Consider the following 17,990-nt stretch of genomic DNA (forward strand, 5'->3'; position numbering starts at 1 on the left):
CCTAAGCATCCCTTGCCGTTCCAAATACAGGTACATCCTGTCCCTCAGGATTCCCTCCAGCAACTTGTCCACCACTGACGTCAGGCTCACTGGTCTATAATTCCCTGGCTTGTCCTTACCACTCTTCTTAAACAGTGGCACCACGTTAGCCAACCTCCAGTCTTCCAGCACCTCACCTGTGACTATTGATGTTACAAATATCTCAGCAAGGGGCCCAGCAATTACTTCTCTAGCTTCCCACAGAGTTCTAGGGTACACCTGATCAGGTCCTGGGGACTTATCCACCTTTATGCGGGGTTAGGCCAGCATTTATTACCTATCCCTAGTTACACAAATAGCAATTAAGGAAGGAAATCCAACTATGTTGCTGTGGGTTTGGATTTCCTTCTTTAAAATGACATTAGTGAACCAAATGATTCTTTCCCCATTAAAAAAAAACGTGACTCTCTTTACAATCAGTGATGGTTACGTGGTCACCATTAGATGAGCTTTTAGTCCAGATGTTTATTGAAATCAAATTTGACCCCCTGCTGTGCTGGGATTCAAACCCTAGACCATTACCATGGGGTTCTGGATTCTCAGTCCAATGACATTGCCACTACACCATCCCTTCCCAACTGTCAGGAGAAATAAACAAAGTGTGGATTACCAAACATGATTAATTATCCATCTCCAGACACTGATTGGTAGTTTAATGTACTTATCACAGAAATAAAGGAGATATGCATGATTAAAAATATTTGAAATATTTCTGCTTTAGTTTTTATGTTACCTTTCTCTGTGGGTTTCGGTTTAATTTTCTTCGCGGAATCTGTCTCTAAAAGTTAAATGAACAATTTAATTAGATTCATTATTAACCATAATTGTAACTATTAATATTACTCTAATATTGCAACATCATCTGTGCACATACAATAGATAATAATAAGAATATTATTTCATTATTAAAGCTGTTAATTTCATCCACTCTGTGTTAATTGTATAGAATTTAGAATCTAAACAAAGGAAATTCAGATAAAAATAATGAGCCCATTGCCACTTTAAATTAATCACTGAACCACCATCACTTTCTGTTCCTGTGTACAAACCATATTTGTCAGTCAAGGTGCAGACAACGATGTACAGATCACAGAATCACAGGACTGTTTTTGTACACAGGCAGACCATTTGACCCATTGTGTTTGCACTGGCTCTTGGTTTGCAGGGAGACAATTTCCAAGTTTGTGAGTGACACAAAACTTGAAAAAATTGTAAACTGATTGAAGGACACTGTAGAACTTCAAAAATTCTTTTATACATTGGTTGAGTAGCCGGATGGATGTTAATGCAGAGAAATATGATGGAGTGATACATTTTGGTACAAAGAATACAGAGAGACAGTGTAAAGTTGAATAAAGATACTATTTTAAAGTGTGTCAGAGAAGTCAATGTGTACACATACATAATTCATTAAAATTGACAGGAAAACTAGACTTCATTAATACAGGTAGAGTGGATGAAGGGCAGGAAGATTATGCTGACTGTATATAGGACATACACACGACTATACTTTAGCAAAAGTATTCTTCTGTGTTCCACACTTTAGGAAAGATGTGAACAGATTGAAGACCGCGCTCAAGGCAGAAGATAAATTGGAGAATTTGGAACAGTTTTTCCTGAAAAGAAAATGTTGAGAGCAGTGTTGGCACCTTACTCTTACCTTTAGTGTGGCAAATTCACAATCCGATTCTGTGCAGTTTTCGCCTCAATTTATCTCAATTTGCATTCCGTTATCAAGAGTTGGGGAAAATTTGAGTGCAGAATGTTTGATTTACTAACCCATGCATCTCTAGAGAGTCATTGGAATTTGTTGCCATTTGGCAATGGAAGAAAGGAAAACTGCAACATTAGCAATAAATGCAAATAATGCACTGGCTGATTTTTGCGTTACCTTTTTTTGCAGGCTTTGGTTTTTTTTGCTTCATGGTTTCCGCTTCTAAATATTTGGTAAATAAATGAAATAGGATCGATATTAATTGTACCTTAATTGTTACTGATCAGTTGTTGCTCTTGAAGTATTATAGATCTTGAATAATATACATTGTTATTTAAGCATGGAACAAATAATACAACAAAACATATGACATTTTTGTTCCACTATAATCTGGATTGTGCAAATATTGATAGCAAAAAGAAATCAGAGCCAGAGTGAATCTCTCACAGACACTGCTGCCTTTACACACTGTAAATTTCGAGCAGATAAGGAGAAAGGCAGGTATCACAATGTGCGAAACAGGGGCCTTCACTCTCCTCTGTCAACTTCAATCTCAATTTAAACCATTTCTTATAAACAAAAATTACATGCAAGAAATCTGGGCAACATATTTAGCATGCCTTGAAGAAAAAATTTCATTGTAACAAAATTGAACTTGCAGAGATCAATACTGCCAAATACAGGAAAAATAACAAAAAACTGTGTGCAATCAAAAGATGTCTGGAAGCAATTAAGTGGGAACATTTATTTTACTGATGGAACATTGGTGATCCTTCTGCAGGAGATGCAACAAAGGAAGATGGGTGATTTGGAGAAGACAGTCATGATGAAACAGATGACAAACAGAAGTAATAGAAGAAAAAAAAATCAAGTTTCATTGATGCATAGCATGAAAAAGAGGATCTGCCAAATGAGGTAAATTGAAAGAAATAGAAATATTGACTTTGGTATATTTTCTTTAACTCTGGAACACAACTGAAATGCAAAATATGGCAACTTTTTCTACTGGATTTTTAAGCAGGCATGCTGAAGTGCACACTGTTTGGGGCATCAGCAAATCACTATGATACTGTTGGTAGCTACACTACTATATATGGATTCATTGCTATTTAATCTACAATCTGCATTAGTGATATCATGAACCCACCTTTGCTCTTTTCTATACATAGTTTTCTCATTAATAATTGTTACTAATTTGTATTTTTATTGCTTTCCTTCCTCATCTGTTTCAGGCAGTCGGAAGCTGCTTGCAGTATTTATACAGTCGCCATAATGAAGTCTGCTTTTATCTGTCATTTGTTTCCATAACAAGATGTAACACTGAGCTCGCTGACAATTTTGATTTTATCACAGTGAAAATGAATAAAATCAGTGTTCATACACATATATATATGTATATACAAGACAAAATATTTATCAAAAATAACTTTCAGGAACATTTGTTAAATTGTGCTGAGGCAAGAAGATTAGTATCGAGGACTAACAGTCTATAGTTCTGACTCTGTAAAAATTATAATTAAAACAGCATATTGCAGAAAAGCATTTTTTTAAGCTGGTGGTTATTGACAAACACTGCATTTATTATATATATATATACTAGAGCGGCAATTTATTTCAAATTTGGGTTCAATTTACTTTGCATAAAAGTGCAGCTCTAATCATTCAACTCTATAGCAAACACCAAAAGTAAAATTTGCACTAAAGTTACTCACTTGTTACTTTTGGTTTTCCTGCAGTTTTAAAAGGAAAAAAAGTATGAAAATCTGAGTCAAAAAAGGACGATTGATGTTTGCAAGAGAAGTTGTTTTTACTAATAGTGAGGTTTTTTGCCTTTGATGATGATCAGGTATGGCATCACACATTTTTTCTCCTTTAATTACTCATTTTTTAAATTCCTGAGACATTGTCTAAAAACATTTTCATGATGTTGCTCAATGTGAGTAATTCTGATGTTGCTTAATGGACACTTGCGAGATGAATTCAGCCATTCTTAAATATCTGTTATTCAATCTCTGGATTTTAACAAAAATAAATATCAAGAGCTTTATCTGTGTGTGTATATATATACACACATGTGTGTTTGTGGCAGTGCCAATATCACCCATTTCGCATAATTTATCAGTTAGAGTATGCACAGACAAAACTGATGCTACATGTTTCCTTTCTGTTACCCTTCGTGGTACATCAGATAAATCAACATTTGTGAACTCTATAAATTAATCAATGTTCATGTCGGCACTCAAATATTTAAGGAGGAAATGAGCCGTATTAATATCTGATTATTCTTTGCTTCATTACAGTAATCATGCTTCCCCATGTTTTTCAATTTTATGAAATTGTCAAATGATTTTTTTTAACAAGTAAACACCATATGGATAAACGTTGGTTTAAACTAAAATCACTTCCATTTTTGTTCAATTGCTAACAGTAGGAATAAACAGAGACTGGATTTTACCAGGATGGTGCATCTGGCCCCAGTAATGGGCAGAAGATCAACAGTAACTCTGGCTCAGGACTTTAGGAAATCCCCAGCAGCTTACTGACATGCGACAGCTAACTGAGACTCCTGCCCTCGAAAATGGGAGTCATCCCTTACACCCCCACCCTGCCAACATGAACTGTCATTCCGGTGGAGCTCCTCAGCCTCAGTTGTAACACCAGGAACGGTGAGCACCATCCAGTTAAGGAGATACAATGATTGAAGTTCTACTTGGAAGGGGTTAAGTGGTGGCAGTGTTGTTGGGGCTGATCAGGGAGATTCCAGCAATGGAAGCTGGGATTTGGTGAGGACAGGTTAGGGTTTTCATACAGTGGCAGCCAATGCTACCAGAAGATGGGCCCACTGTGGAACTGAAAATCCAAATGGCAAAACTTGATAACCAACCCATCCCCAGTCATTCACAAATGGTTTTGAACTTTTAGCATTGGAACGAAAGGGAGATATAATATCAAAAAACAGATAAAGATTATCAGGATTTCTTTTGAATGAACTTATGTTACCTTTCTCTGTAGATTTTTCTTTCACATGCTTCATACTTTCTGGTTCTAAACACATAGTGAATATTCAAATTAGGTCTCAACATGTTTTAAATATGCCTAACCATACTGTACAAAATATAGCAATGTTGGCCACAACAATAACCTACCCTATTTCCTGTTTCTTATATTGACAGTAAAATTTTCAAGTGGAGGAGTATGAAGGTGAGATTCTAATGAAGAGGATCTGAGAGGGGTTAAGTGAAAACATTTAAATCACAATAGCATTGACACACTCATTGGGAGTCCTCTTGTGGCACAGTGGTAGCGTCCCTACTCTTGGAACAAAAGATTCACATTCAAGTCCCACCTGCTCCAGAGGTGTGTAATAATAGCTCTGAATAGGTTGATTACAAAAACAGATCAACACACACATCCTCTACCATATCGATCACCTGATTACCATCAGATCCTGCATCTGCCTACAAACAACACTGTTCAGTTCAAAGTGCAGACCAAGTTGTGCTGATTGAAAGGATAATGTATCTCATTTTATTTCACAAACATCGCTCCTACCTCTTCACTAGAATCAGTTGCCAATACATGAAAAATACACGCAGACAGCCCAGGCATGAGTGCAGTTTGATAGGCGGAGGAACTACGATGACAGAGCAGCTATTGCAAGGCTATTGTTTGCCATTAAAGAAAAGGGGACTTTTGACAAAAATTGCATCTGCAATGAAAAGTTGTGATAACGCCAGGTAAAATGTCTGAAACAATATAATTCAAATATGTCTGCAAACTGGGAATATAGGAACATTTTTCCATCACAGAGAATGTTCTCGAAGCCCTGATGCAAATCGAAATCTGTTTCACTTGGGAGGAGATAATCACACAAAGAGAAATACCTACTTTACTGGAGCTAGCATGGAACATGCCATTTCCCAGGCTTGTGAGGAAAAGAGATTACTGATTTTTACTTTACATATCCTCTGAACCATAAACCATGTGAGCCAGAATAAAATAGTGAGATGCAGAACCAGCAATGAGCACTTGACAACCATTGCAATGATTTCTTCTACTGCATAGAAACTGAATTACACTCCTTCTGATGCACATGATTAACTGTGATTGTTACATAGAACTGTTGAAAGATAGGAATTCTGCAAAAGAAACCTTGCTGAACAGTCTATTCTCAGTAAGCCAGAACATAGATTATTTTGCACCAATATGTCACATATGTAACAAGGTCCAGATTGAAGCTCACTCAAAAATCATGCAAACTAAATCAGCACCTAATTAATATCATTAACACTACTGCAATGATAGCCACACTAAGCCCCGATTTGTCTTAGTTATCTCCACATTGACATGCAAATGTATTGAAAACCAACAAAGCTGCTTTTATCTCATTGAAACAGCACTCATAATGTCTAAAATGCACAGAGTAATAGACCTTTGTATATAAATACAAACTGGAGATATTGGACTATTGAGCCAGCGAACAAGATAAAAGCCGAGTAGGTACGTACTCCTGCAAGGGTATATCTTTTGAAAAAGCTGGCTAAAGGGACATTTATAGCACATTAGCAAGATTGTTAATTTATTTCTAAAAGTCATGAATGAGCAATCAGTTGCTTGCAATTCCTGCACCTTTTGGGAAATTCAGGACATTTCATGCTGCCAGAAATGCGAGCAGCAACTCGACTTCAGGATATCTTTTCAGGCACATCTGGAGTCACAGCGGAGCATTAGGGAGGATGAGAGTTTCCTGGATCATACATTCCATGAGGTGGTCACCCCACAGTGAGGAAGTATTCCAGATAGTAGCTGGGTGGCCATCAGGAAGTATAGGAAGAGGCAGGAAGTACAGGGATCATCAGTGTGCAGCTATTAAACAGGTACTTACATATTGAACACTGCTGGAAGTGACAAATACCCTGAGTGTTGTTTGGATCGGACACCAACAGCCAATGTCATGTACACATACAAACAACAAAATGTAGAAATATCGTTGTTTCAAGAGATTCCATAGGCACCGGGCAGACAGGAATTCCTATAAACATCATTGTCAGTCCTACATGATGTGCTGTGGCCCTGGTGCCAAGATAAAGGATATCATGGAGAAGGCACAGAACATATTAAAGGAAAAAAAATTACTTATTACAGATGGTATTGACAACATTGAGGGGGCAGACATAATGGTCCTATATAGTTTTGAACAAGGGATGAATTTAAAACGTATGACTTCAAATGTAGCAATCTAACGAGAATAGAAATAGAAAAATAGTGAGGGTCATTGCATGGCTTGCACCATCGTGCAGCAGGGACCAATGCAGGTTCTTGCAATTTTGGGATCAGTTATGAACTAAATGGCATCTACTCAAAAAGGACAGATTGCACCTTAACAGAAGTGGGATCAATAATCTACTGGGGAGGTTAACTGGTGGGTGGGGAGGATGTATATTGAATTCTCAGGGGTGTGGGTGCTAGCATCTAGAAGTAGAAAAAAGGATTGAGGTGCACTAAGGTAGAATACTAGACATGCTAGATAAAGTTAAAAATCACACAACACCAGGTTATAGTCCAACAGGTTCATTTGGAAGCATGAGCTTTCAGAGAGCTGCTCCTGCAAGATAAAGAAATTGTTTCATATTAATACCTACTCTTCACCAACAGAGGGTGCTCCTGAGCAGCAATTGAGGAAGATTCTGGGAGAAGTCAGCTCAGTCACCAGTGACCGCCCAGGAGTGAATAAAAGGGAGGCAAGCTTGAGTGGAGTGGCCATTTTGAGAAGAGTTGCTGGAGGTTTAAGTGTGGACTTTGGTGAGGAGACTGATTAGCAAGGAGGGACTCCTTCTTTATCTTGATGTGAAGGGTTAGAGATGGCAGTGGTATGCTCCTCTAACCAGATGTGGGAGATCAGGGGACAGTCTAGTGTCCCTGATAACTGTGTCTGCAGGAAGTGTGACTAGCTACAGCTCCTCACAGACTGCATGATTGGGTTGGAGCAGCAGTTGAACACACTGAGGAGCATACAGGGGGAGGACAGTGTGATAAAAACTAATTACAGTGATGTGGTCACACCACAGGTTCAGCCAGGAGTGGCAGGCAGACAGTGCAGGAGTCTCCTGTGGCTATTTCCCCTCAGGGGAGTAATACAGCAGCAGCAAGGCCTGTGGCACTATGGTTCTGCTGTAGACCAGAGTTCGGCAAAGTCAAGTGAATGTTAGTAAGTGGAGGACTTGCTAGTGAAGGGCACAAACAGATATTTCTGTTGCTGTGATTGAGACTCCATGATGGTGTGTTGCCTACCTGGTGCCTAGGTTCAGGATGTCTTTGAGCAGTTTCATGAAATTCTTAAGGAGAAGGGTGAGCAGCCAGAGGTTGTTTTATACATTGGTACCAAACACATGGGTAGGAAAGGAATTAGGTCTTGGAAGTTAGGCAGAAGGTTAAAATGCAGGACCTCAATGGTAGTAATTTCTGGATGAGTTCTAGTGCCATGAGTAGGAACAGGACAATTTGGAGATGAATGCATGGCTTGAGAACTGGTGCTGGAGGCAGAGATTCAGACTTCTGGATCATTGGGATCTCTTCTTGGTAGAGGGGACCTGGACAAGAGGGTGACCAATAACCTGGCAGAGAGATTTGCTAGAGCCACTCAAGAGGGTTTAAACTAGAATGGTGGTGGTGGTGGTAGTGGGGGGGGGGGGTTTCAAATCACTAGGGAGATGAAAAAGAAGGTCTAAAGAGAAAGACAGCACACAGAAGGCAAATGAACTCTGGGCAAGGATGGGTACATGGGACTGGGATGTTATAACTACTACAGAAACATGGTTGACGGAGGGACAGGACTGGCAATGTTCTGGGTCCAGATGCTATAAGAAGGGTGGAAGGAGAGACAAGAGAGGAGGGGAAGTTAGCTTCTGATTAGGGGGAACATCATAGAGTGGTGATAGAGGACATTCTTGAGGGTTCATCTACTGAGACTGTATGGGTAGAACTCAGAAATAAAAAAGGGGAGATCACTTTGATAGCATTGCACTATAGACAGTGGGAGATCGAGCAGGAAATATTCAAGGAGATTGCAGACAGCTGCAAGATTAATAGGGTTGTATTAGTAGGGGATTTTAAATTTCCTAACATCAACTGAAACTGCCATAGTGTTAAGGGCTTGGATGGAGAGAGATTTGTGTCCAAGAAGAACTTCTCATGCTGTACGTAAATAGCCCTCCTAGAGAAGGCACAAAACTTGATTTCCTCTTGGGACGTAAGGCAGGGCAAGTGACAGAAATTAAAGGGGGAGCACTTTGCAACCAGTGACCATAATTCCATTAGTTTTAAAATAATTCTGGAAAAGGATAAGTCTGGTCCACAAGTTAAAGTTTCAAATTTGGCCATTCCCCAATTTAGAAGGTCTTAGACAGGAACTTTCAAAAGTTGACTGGGGGATGCTGTTTGCTGACAAAGGGATGTCTGTTAAGTGGGTGGCTTTCAAAACTGAATTAATGAGGGTTCAGGGCCAATGCCTTCTAGCGTGTCGGGTAAGGCTAACAGGAGTAAAGTTAGAAATATTGAGGTCCTGGTCAAGAAAATGAAGAAGGCATATGACTGGTACAGGCAGCTGGGATAAAGTGAATTCTTTGATGAGTACAGAGGTGTTGGAGTATACTTAGAGAAATCAGGAGGGCTAAAAGGGGACACAAGATGGCGTTGGCAGATAATGTAAAGGATATTCCAAAGGGATTCAACATGTATGTGAAGAGCAAAATAGTAACTAGGGAGAGAATAGGGCTCACGGTCATCTATGTGAGCCACAAGAGATGGGTGAAATCCTAAATAATAATTCTCATCAGTATTTACTGACAAGATGCGAGAAAACTTGGGAAAATAAATAATGATGTCTTGAAGACCGTCCACATTACAGAGGAGGAGATGATGTAATTCCTAAACACATTAAGTTAGATAAATCCCCAGGACCTGATGTAGTCTATCCCAAGACTGTGGTAGGCTCGGGAGGAAATTGCGAGGCCCCTGTCTGAGATATTTGCATCATTGATAGCAACGGATGAAATGCCCAAAGACTGGAGGAAGCTAACATTGTGCCCTTGTTTAAGAAAGGCTGCAGGGAAATGCCTGATAACTACAGACCGGTGAGCCTAACATCTGTTAGAGAGGATTATGAGAGATGGAGTGTTATAGAACAAAGATCTAGTGGTACAGGTTCATAGTTCCTTGAAAGTGGAGTCACAGGTAGACAGGGTGCGAAGAAGGCTTTCAGCATGCTTGCTTTTCTTAGTCAAAGCACTAGTATAGGAATTGGGACATCTTGTTGCAGGTGTCAGTGAGGCCACGCTTGGAATACTGCATGCAGTTCTGGTCGGCCTACTATTAAAAGGATATTACTAAACTAGAAAGAGTAGAGAAAAGACTTACTAGGATGTTACTTGGACTGGAAGGTTTGAGTATAAGGAGAAATTGGATATGCTGGAACTTATTTCCTGGGAGTGTATGAGACTGAGGGGTGACCTTTTAAAGGTGTATAAAATCATGAGAGCATAGATAAGGTAAATAGCCAAAAACTTTCCCTCATGGTAGGGGAGTCTAAAACTTAAATATGGCATAGCTTTAAGGTAAAAGGGCAGAGGTACAAAAGGATCCATGGGGCAATTTGTTCAGACACAGGGTGGTGAGTGTCTGGAAGAGGTTGCCAGAATTAGTGGTGGAGGCAAGCACAATTTTATAATTTAAGAAACATTTAGACAAGTATGTGGATGGGATAAGTATGGAGGGATATGGACCAAATGCAGGCAAATGGCACTAGATTAATTGTGAAAACTGGGTGGCATAGATAATTTAGGCCGGAGGGCCTGTTTCCCATGCTGTAAACTTGTGACTTCACTGTTTCAGCGGAAGTTGGAGTGAGAGGAGCGACTGCAAGGACCAGTGGCACGCCTGGAAGGTTATTTTTAAATATATAAACTTACCTCGGGAGTTTCAGGTACATATTTTGGCAGCGGCCGAATCAGAATTGATGATCTGGAATCTGAGCTTCAAACACTGCAGCACATCTGAGGGGGAGAGTTACCTGGACGCTTTGTTTCAGGAGGCAGTCACACCCGGTAGATTAAGTAATTCAAATTCAGTTAATGATCAGGAACAACAGGGTGTGATCGTAAGTGAGGCAAGTAGGGGGATTCTGAGTTCAGGAGTGGAGGAATCTCAGCCCTTGACCTTGTCCAACAGGTATGAGATTTTTGCTCCCTGTACGGATGAGGAAAAGGGCTCTGGACAGGATGAGCCAGCTGACCACAGCACCATGGTGCAGAAGGCCATTCAGGAGGGGGGAGCAAAACGGCAAGTAGTTGTTATAGGGGATTCTATAATTAGGGGGACAGATAGTATCCTTTGCAAGCCGGACCGGGAGTCCTGCATGGTTTGTTGCCTGCCAGGGTGCAGGACATCTCGGACCGGCTTGAAAGGATATTGGAGCGGGAGTGAGAGGATCCAGTTGTTGTGGTCCACATTGGCACAAGCAACATAGGCAAGGCTAGAATGGAGGACCTGTTTGGGGATAATCAAGCAGTAGGAAGAAAATTGAAGAAATTGGATTACTGCCTGAGGCACGTGTTAATTGACAACAGGATAAGAAAATTAGGGAAGTAAACACATGGCTAAGAGACTGGTGTGGGAAAGAGGTTTCCATTTCATGGGACAATGGCATCAGTTTTGGAACCGGGGCGATCTGTACCGATGGGATGGTCTCCACCTGAACCGATCAGGAACCAGTGTTCTGGTGAAAAGGATAATAGGGCTGTCACTAGGACTTTAAACCAGTGGGTCAGGAAAGGGAAAGCAACAGGGAGCATGGAGTCAAGTATAAAGATAAGTAGCGGGTTAGCATGTGTGCACGGTTTAAGTTCAAGACAGACTTGGAATGAAGCAAAAAGGAAGGATAACTTAGGTAGAGGTGATGGAAATCATGAGGATAAGAAAATTAGCATTAAGGTGCTTTATCTGAATACTCAAAGCATTCAAGACAAAATAGATGAATTAACAGCACAAATCATCGTAAATGATTATGATGTAGTAGGCATCACAGAGACGGGATTCAGAACTTGCAGTTAGACATCCAAGGATTTTACAACTTATCAAAAAGACAGGGAGGTGGGCAGAAGGGGTGGGATTGCCCTGTTCGTTAAGAATGAAATTAGTCTATGGCACTGAATGACATAGGGTCAAATGATGTGGAGTCTGTGTGGGTGGAGTTGAGGAACCACAAAGGCAAAGAAACCATAATGGGAGTTATGTACAGATCTCCTAACAGTGGTCAGGACTAGGGGTGCAAGATGTACCAGGAAATAGATAGGGCATGTCAGAAAGATAAGTTCACGGTGATCATGGGGGACTTCAATATGCAAATGGACTGGGTGAATTATGTTACCACTGGATCCAAAGAAAGGGAATTCATGGAATGCTTACAGGATGTCTTTTTGGAACAGCTTGTGATGGAGCCCACAAAGGAGCAGGTTATTCTGGACTTAGTGTTATGTAATGAGCCAGACTTTATAAAAGACCTTAAAGTCACGGAACACTTAGGAGGCAGTGATCATAATATGGTAGAGTTTAGTGTGCAGTTCAAAACAGAAAAGGCAAAATCGGATGTAATGGTGTGACAGTTAAATAAAGGTAATTACAGGGGCATGAGAGAGAAACTGACAAAAATCGACTGGAAGCAGAACCTAGTGGGGAAGACAGTTGAGCAACAATGGCAAGAGTTTCTGGGTGTAATTGAGGACACAGTACAAAGGTACATCCCAAATAAAAGAAAGATTACTGGGGGGGCGGTGTTGGGATTTAGACAACCATGGCTGATGAAGGAACTCAGGAAATGTATCACTGAAAAAGAGAGAGCCTATTAAATGGCCAACAGCACTGGGAAATCAGAAGATTGGGAAGACTACATAAACAAACAGAGGATAACAAAGAGAGAAATAAGGAAGAAGAGGACCAAATATGAAGGTAAACTAGCCAGAAATATTAGAAATGATAGTAAAAATTACTTTCAATACATAAGAAACAAACGAAAGGCAAAAGTAGAGATTGAGCAGCTCCAAATTGATACAGGAAGGCTAGTGCTGGGAGATAAGAAAATAGCTGAAGAACTTAATAAATACTTTGTGTCAGTCTTCACTGTGGAAGACATGAGTAATATCCCAACAATTAAGGAGAGTCAAGGGGCAGAGTTGAGGATGGTGGACATTATGAAGGAAAACGTACTTGATAAGCTAAAAGGTCTAAAAACTAGGGAAGTGGCTGAAGAAATAGCGGAGGCGTTGGTTTAAATCTTTCAAAATTTACTGGAGTCAGGGAAAGTCCCAGATGATTGGAAAATCGCTGTTGTAACCCCCTTGTTCAAGAAAGGATCAAGATAAAAGATGGAAAATTATAGGCTGATTAGCCTAACCTTGGTTGTAGGCAAAATTCTAGAATCCATCGTTAAGGATGAGATTTCTAAATTCTTGAAAGCGCAGAGTCAAATTAAAACAAGTCAGCATGGATTTAGTAAGGGCAGATCATGACTGACAAACCTGTTTGAATTCTTTGAAGAAGTAACAAGTAGGTTAGACTAGGGAAACCCAGTGGATGTTATCTACCTAGACTTCCAAAAGGCCTTTGATGAGGTGCCTCATGGAAGGCTGCTGAGTAAGGTGAGGGTCCGTGGTATTCGAGGTGAGCTACTGGCATGGATTGAGGATTGGCTGTCTGACAAAAGGCAGAGAGTTGGGATAAAAGGTTCTTTTTCGGAATGGCAGCTGGTGACAAGTGGTGTCCCACAGGGTTCAGTGTTGGGGCCCCAGCTGTTCCCTTTTTATATGAATGATGTGGATGAAGAGACTGGGGGCATTCTGGTGAAGTTCTCCAATGATACGAAGTTAAGTGGACAGGCAGGTGGTTCTGAGGAGGTGGGAGGCTGCAGAAAGATTTAGACAGTTTAAGACAATGGTCCAAGAAATGGCTGATGAAATTCAATGTGAGCAAATGCGAGGTCTTGCACTTTGGAAAAAAAGAACATAGGCATGGATTATTTTTCTAAACGGTGAGAAAATTCATAAAGCCAAAGTACAAAGGGATCTGGGAGTGCCAGTACAGGATTCTCTAAAGGTTGAGTTGCAGGTTGAGTACATGGTTAAGAAAGCAAATATAATGTTGTCACTTATTTCAAGAGGGTTGGAATGTAAAAGCAGTGATGTGCTACTGAGACTTTATAAAGCTCTGGTTAGCCCCATTTAGAATACTGTGTCCAGTTTTGGGCCCCCCACCTTAGGAAGGACATACTGACACTGGAGCGTGTCCAGCAGAGATTCACACAGATGATCCCTGGAATGGTAGGCCTAACATACGATGAACGGCTGAGGATCCTGGGATTGTATTCATTAGAGTTCAGAAAGTTGAGGGGAGTTCTAATAGAAACTTACAAGATCATGCATGGCTTAGAAAGGGTGGACACTGGGAAATTGTTTCCATCGGGCAGGGATACTAGGACTCGTGGGCATAGCCTTAGAATTAGAGGAGGTCAATTTAAAACGGAAATAAGGAGACATTTCTTTAGCCAGAGAGTGGTGGGCCTGTGGAATTCACTGCCACGGAGCGCAGTGGAGGCTGGGACGTTAAATGTCTTCAAGGCCGAGATTGATAAATTCTTAATCTCGCAAGGAATTAATGGATATGGGAAGAGTGCAGGTAAGTGGTGTTGAAATGTCCATCAGCCATGATTGAATGGCGGAGTGGGCTAGATGGGCCGAATGGCCTTACTTCCACTTGTATTTCTTATGGTCTTATGGACTCTGTGTCCTATTGTGCTTCTGTTATCCACAATCCCCTTGCCTTTTGGTCTGGGACAGCGTTCCCATCTGTTCAACTTGCTTCTCCTCCATCTTTTTTTCACAATATAGAAACCATAATTTTCAATCATTGCAGTTCAAAACAATAGCCAAGTCTTTAAGTAAACTCTGTTTCTCTCTCCACAGACACTGCCAGATCTGCTGAGTTTCTCCAACATTTTCTACTTTAATGTCAGATTTCTAATATCCACATAACTTTGTTTTATTTTTGGCTTTTATCTGTTTGAGATTTGAAGAGATATCAGTGAGGGTGATGCTGTTGATGGGATAAAATTGGACCTTAACGGCATTTAATTAAATGTCTCTCAATGTGGATGTGGACAATCAACTAGCTCTTGAACTAAAAAGAGTAGCAGCAACTTCAAACCAGAATGGATTGAGTTAGAGGAAACAAAAAGCAATGGTTAATTAATGTTTTTTCAGTCTGGAGGAGGGTATGTAATTGAGTTCCTTCGAGGACACTGTTAAGACTCATGTTCTTGTTGATATATATCAATGGTCTAGACATGGTGTACAAACCATCATTTCAAAACTTCCATACGATTCAAAGTGTGGGTGTATTGTGAACCTAGGGAGGAGAAGTATGAAGTGATCAGCTTTGATAAGAACTTGAAACAACACCATAAAATAAAGGGCACAACTTTAAATGGGTGCAGAAACAAAGGGATTTAAGCATACATCTGCTTAAATCATTAAAAGTGGCAAGACAGCTATGGAGAGTGGTTAATAAAGTATGTAATGTCCTAAACTTTACTAATAGAAGCATAGAAGATAAAAGTGAGTAAGTTATCTTAAACTTGTATAAAATACCCGTTAGTGGTTAACTGAGTATTACATCCAGCTCTGGGTGTTGCACCTCAGGAAAAATGCAAACCATTAGACAGAGTGCAGACAACAACAAATGGTTCCAGAGGTCAGTTTTAAAGATAGATTAGAGAAGTCTGGACTGTTTTCCATGGATGAGAGAAAGTAAAGAGGAGATTTTAAAGATGCATTTGAAATCCTAAAGGACCTGGACAGAGCAAAGAGAGAGAAACTGTTCCACTGATGGAAAGATTGAAAACAAAAGTGCACACATTTAAAGTAATTGGGAAAAGAAGCAATGGTGAGATAAAGAGAAGTTTTTTCATTTCACAACTTCTTATGATCTGGAAGGCACTCCCAGTGTATGGTGGAGGCTAGTTCAATGCTGGCACTCTGAGGGAATTGGATTATTACCTGAGCAGGAACCATAGGATCCCTACAGTGTGGAAGCAGGCCATTCGGCTCATCAAGTCCACACCAACCCTCTGAAAATCCCGCACCAACCTTCTGAAAATCCCACCTAGACCCACCCCATCCCGATAACCCAGCATTTCCCCTAGCCAATCCACATAGTCTACATTACCCTGGTAATTATGGGCAATTTAGCACGGCCATGCCACCTAACGTACACATCTTTGAACAGTGAGGAACCTGAGTACCCAGAGGAAACCCATGCAGACACTGGGAGAATTGTGGAGTTTGCACAGCCACCTGAAAGTTGAATCAAAACCAAGTTCCTGGTACTGTAAGGCAGCAGTGCTAGCCATTGAGCCACTGTAAGAATGTGCAAGGCTAATAGGGGAAGCCGGCAACATGACATTAGATTACTTACTGCTACAGGGAGACAGCACAGACAAGATGGGCTGAAGTGCCTCCTTTTGCACTGGTGTACTGTCATTTTCCACTAACTTTGCATAAATGTTAAAATAATAGGAGAAAACTTAGGAAGAAATAAACAAAATTATCAGAACTTTCAAACAGCTGTAAACACAAAATCCATGCACACATTTGCCTTGATACTAGCAGCTTAGGCTATCTTTGCTATAATGAGGCTAAGACACAATTTGATTCAAATCAAACAAAACAGTAAAGTTATCAGACTATTTAAACAGACATAAATGGAAAATTCATGCAATGCTTTACTTTGTAGATGCCAAACCATTTCAAAGAACAGCTTTATAAAGAATGAAAGCTCAAATCTCAAAAACAGAGCCAGAATAAAATTCTCATGAAAATCACTCACTTGTTACTTTTTGCTTTTCAGCTGTTTAAGAAAAAAAGTAAAAATATTAGATAACAACACAGGCTTTATTGAGGAAAATGTTCCTTAGTCCTGATGGAACATTCATTTTGCAAAAATGATCAGCAACATCAATCAATTTGCCCCTCCTTTGATGGTTAAAGGTTGGCTGTAATGCTGAAGAGATGCATGATATCATGTCGTCACTGCATACTTGTGAGAATGCCTATCAAGAGTACACATTCATTGATAAACTTGGTGGTTAAAATGTTGTATTTCATGTTCAGAATAGTTCTGCTCCTAAAATCCAGTTCAGCATCTTGCATTGTTTATTTCATGCTTTCAGAATCCCAATCATTAAGACACTAATTTTTAAAAGTTCCACATTTTGATTTCTAAAATTCATATGGAGTATGTTGTTGAAGTAATTAGATATAAAAGTCAGTGACCAAAGTGGAAATGTCTCATTACTCCCCACTACATGGGTAAAGTCAGGCTTACTACAGCAGTACGTGACTCTTCTCTTCAATTCTACTAGTACATGTAATACAATTAACGTGTGGCATCTGTAAGTTACTGATAGATTGAATGATAATGTCTAACATAATCTGGAAACTTACAAATACAGGGCAGTGAAATCACTTTTTTCCTATCATTAAGTTGATCTTTCATTAGAGAGACACAACTGGTGTTGAGTTTAACCAGAAGGCCACGACATATCAGGCAAGGGGACAGTGCAGGAATTGGCATTATTCTATATTACAAACTAGCTGTCCAGTCACCGGAGCTAATTTCAGAACAAATCAAATATGACACACATCATAAGATGTTGCAGTTGGTAAATTTTATTAACTCAAACTGACTACTGCAGAAGTTCACCTATCACCTTTCCCTTCACAATATTGTATCACAGAATTTTAGTATTCATGGGAGTCTTCTCCAACTATTGGTGGTTTGGCCAAGTTCTTTCAACAAAACCCAGCAAAGAAATCATGGACAAAGAAATGAAGCTTTCATGAAGGTTCCAGCGGTCTCCTGGTATATGAACATAGAACAGTACTACACAGGAACAGGGACTTTAGCCCATTCTGTCTGCGCCAATCATGATGCTGTTCTTATCTAATCCCCATCTGCCTGTACAGGGTCCATATCCCTCTATTCTCTGCCTGTTCATGTGTCTAATATACCTGGTCAGAACCTAATAATACCTCCATAGAAATTATGCCAATTTTGATTCTGCCAATTCTTCACTAGTTTTGGATGTAGGTTTCCTCACTGAGCTGCAAGGTTCATTTCCAGATGTTTCATT

The 17,990-nt window shown here is 40.0% G+C and overlaps 1 protein-coding gene across 1 annotated transcript in view; it reads right to left on the bottom strand.

The window, feature by feature from the left end:
• LOC122545044 (triadin-like) overlaps positions 1 to 16,701 on the bottom strand; it is a 103,915-nt gene extending 87,214 nt beyond the window's left edge. The window contains exons 1-5 of the mRNA XM_043684249.1: positions 16,685 to 16,701; positions 4,754 to 4,798; positions 3,466 to 3,483; positions 1,931 to 1,975; positions 773 to 817 (exon numbers count right to left, since the gene is read on the bottom strand). Of these exons, the coding sequence (XP_043540184.1) occupies positions 773 to 817; positions 1,931 to 1,975; positions 3,466 to 3,483; positions 4,754 to 4,787 (142 nt within the window). The 5' untranslated portion in view covers positions 4,788 to 4,798; positions 16,685 to 16,701. The remainder of the gene's footprint in view (positions 1 to 772; positions 818 to 1,930; positions 1,976 to 3,465; positions 3,484 to 4,753; positions 4,799 to 16,684) is intronic.
• Positions 16,702 to 17,990: the final 1,289 nt, after the last annotated feature.

The sequence above is a fragment of the Chiloscyllium plagiosum genome, chromosome 3 (assembly GCF_004010195.1).
Source record: "Chiloscyllium plagiosum isolate BGI_BamShark_2017 chromosome 3, ASM401019v2, whole genome shotgun sequence".
In the NCBI taxonomy this organism is placed as follows: Eukaryota; Metazoa; Chordata; class Chondrichthyes; order Orectolobiformes; family Hemiscylliidae; genus Chiloscyllium; species Chiloscyllium plagiosum.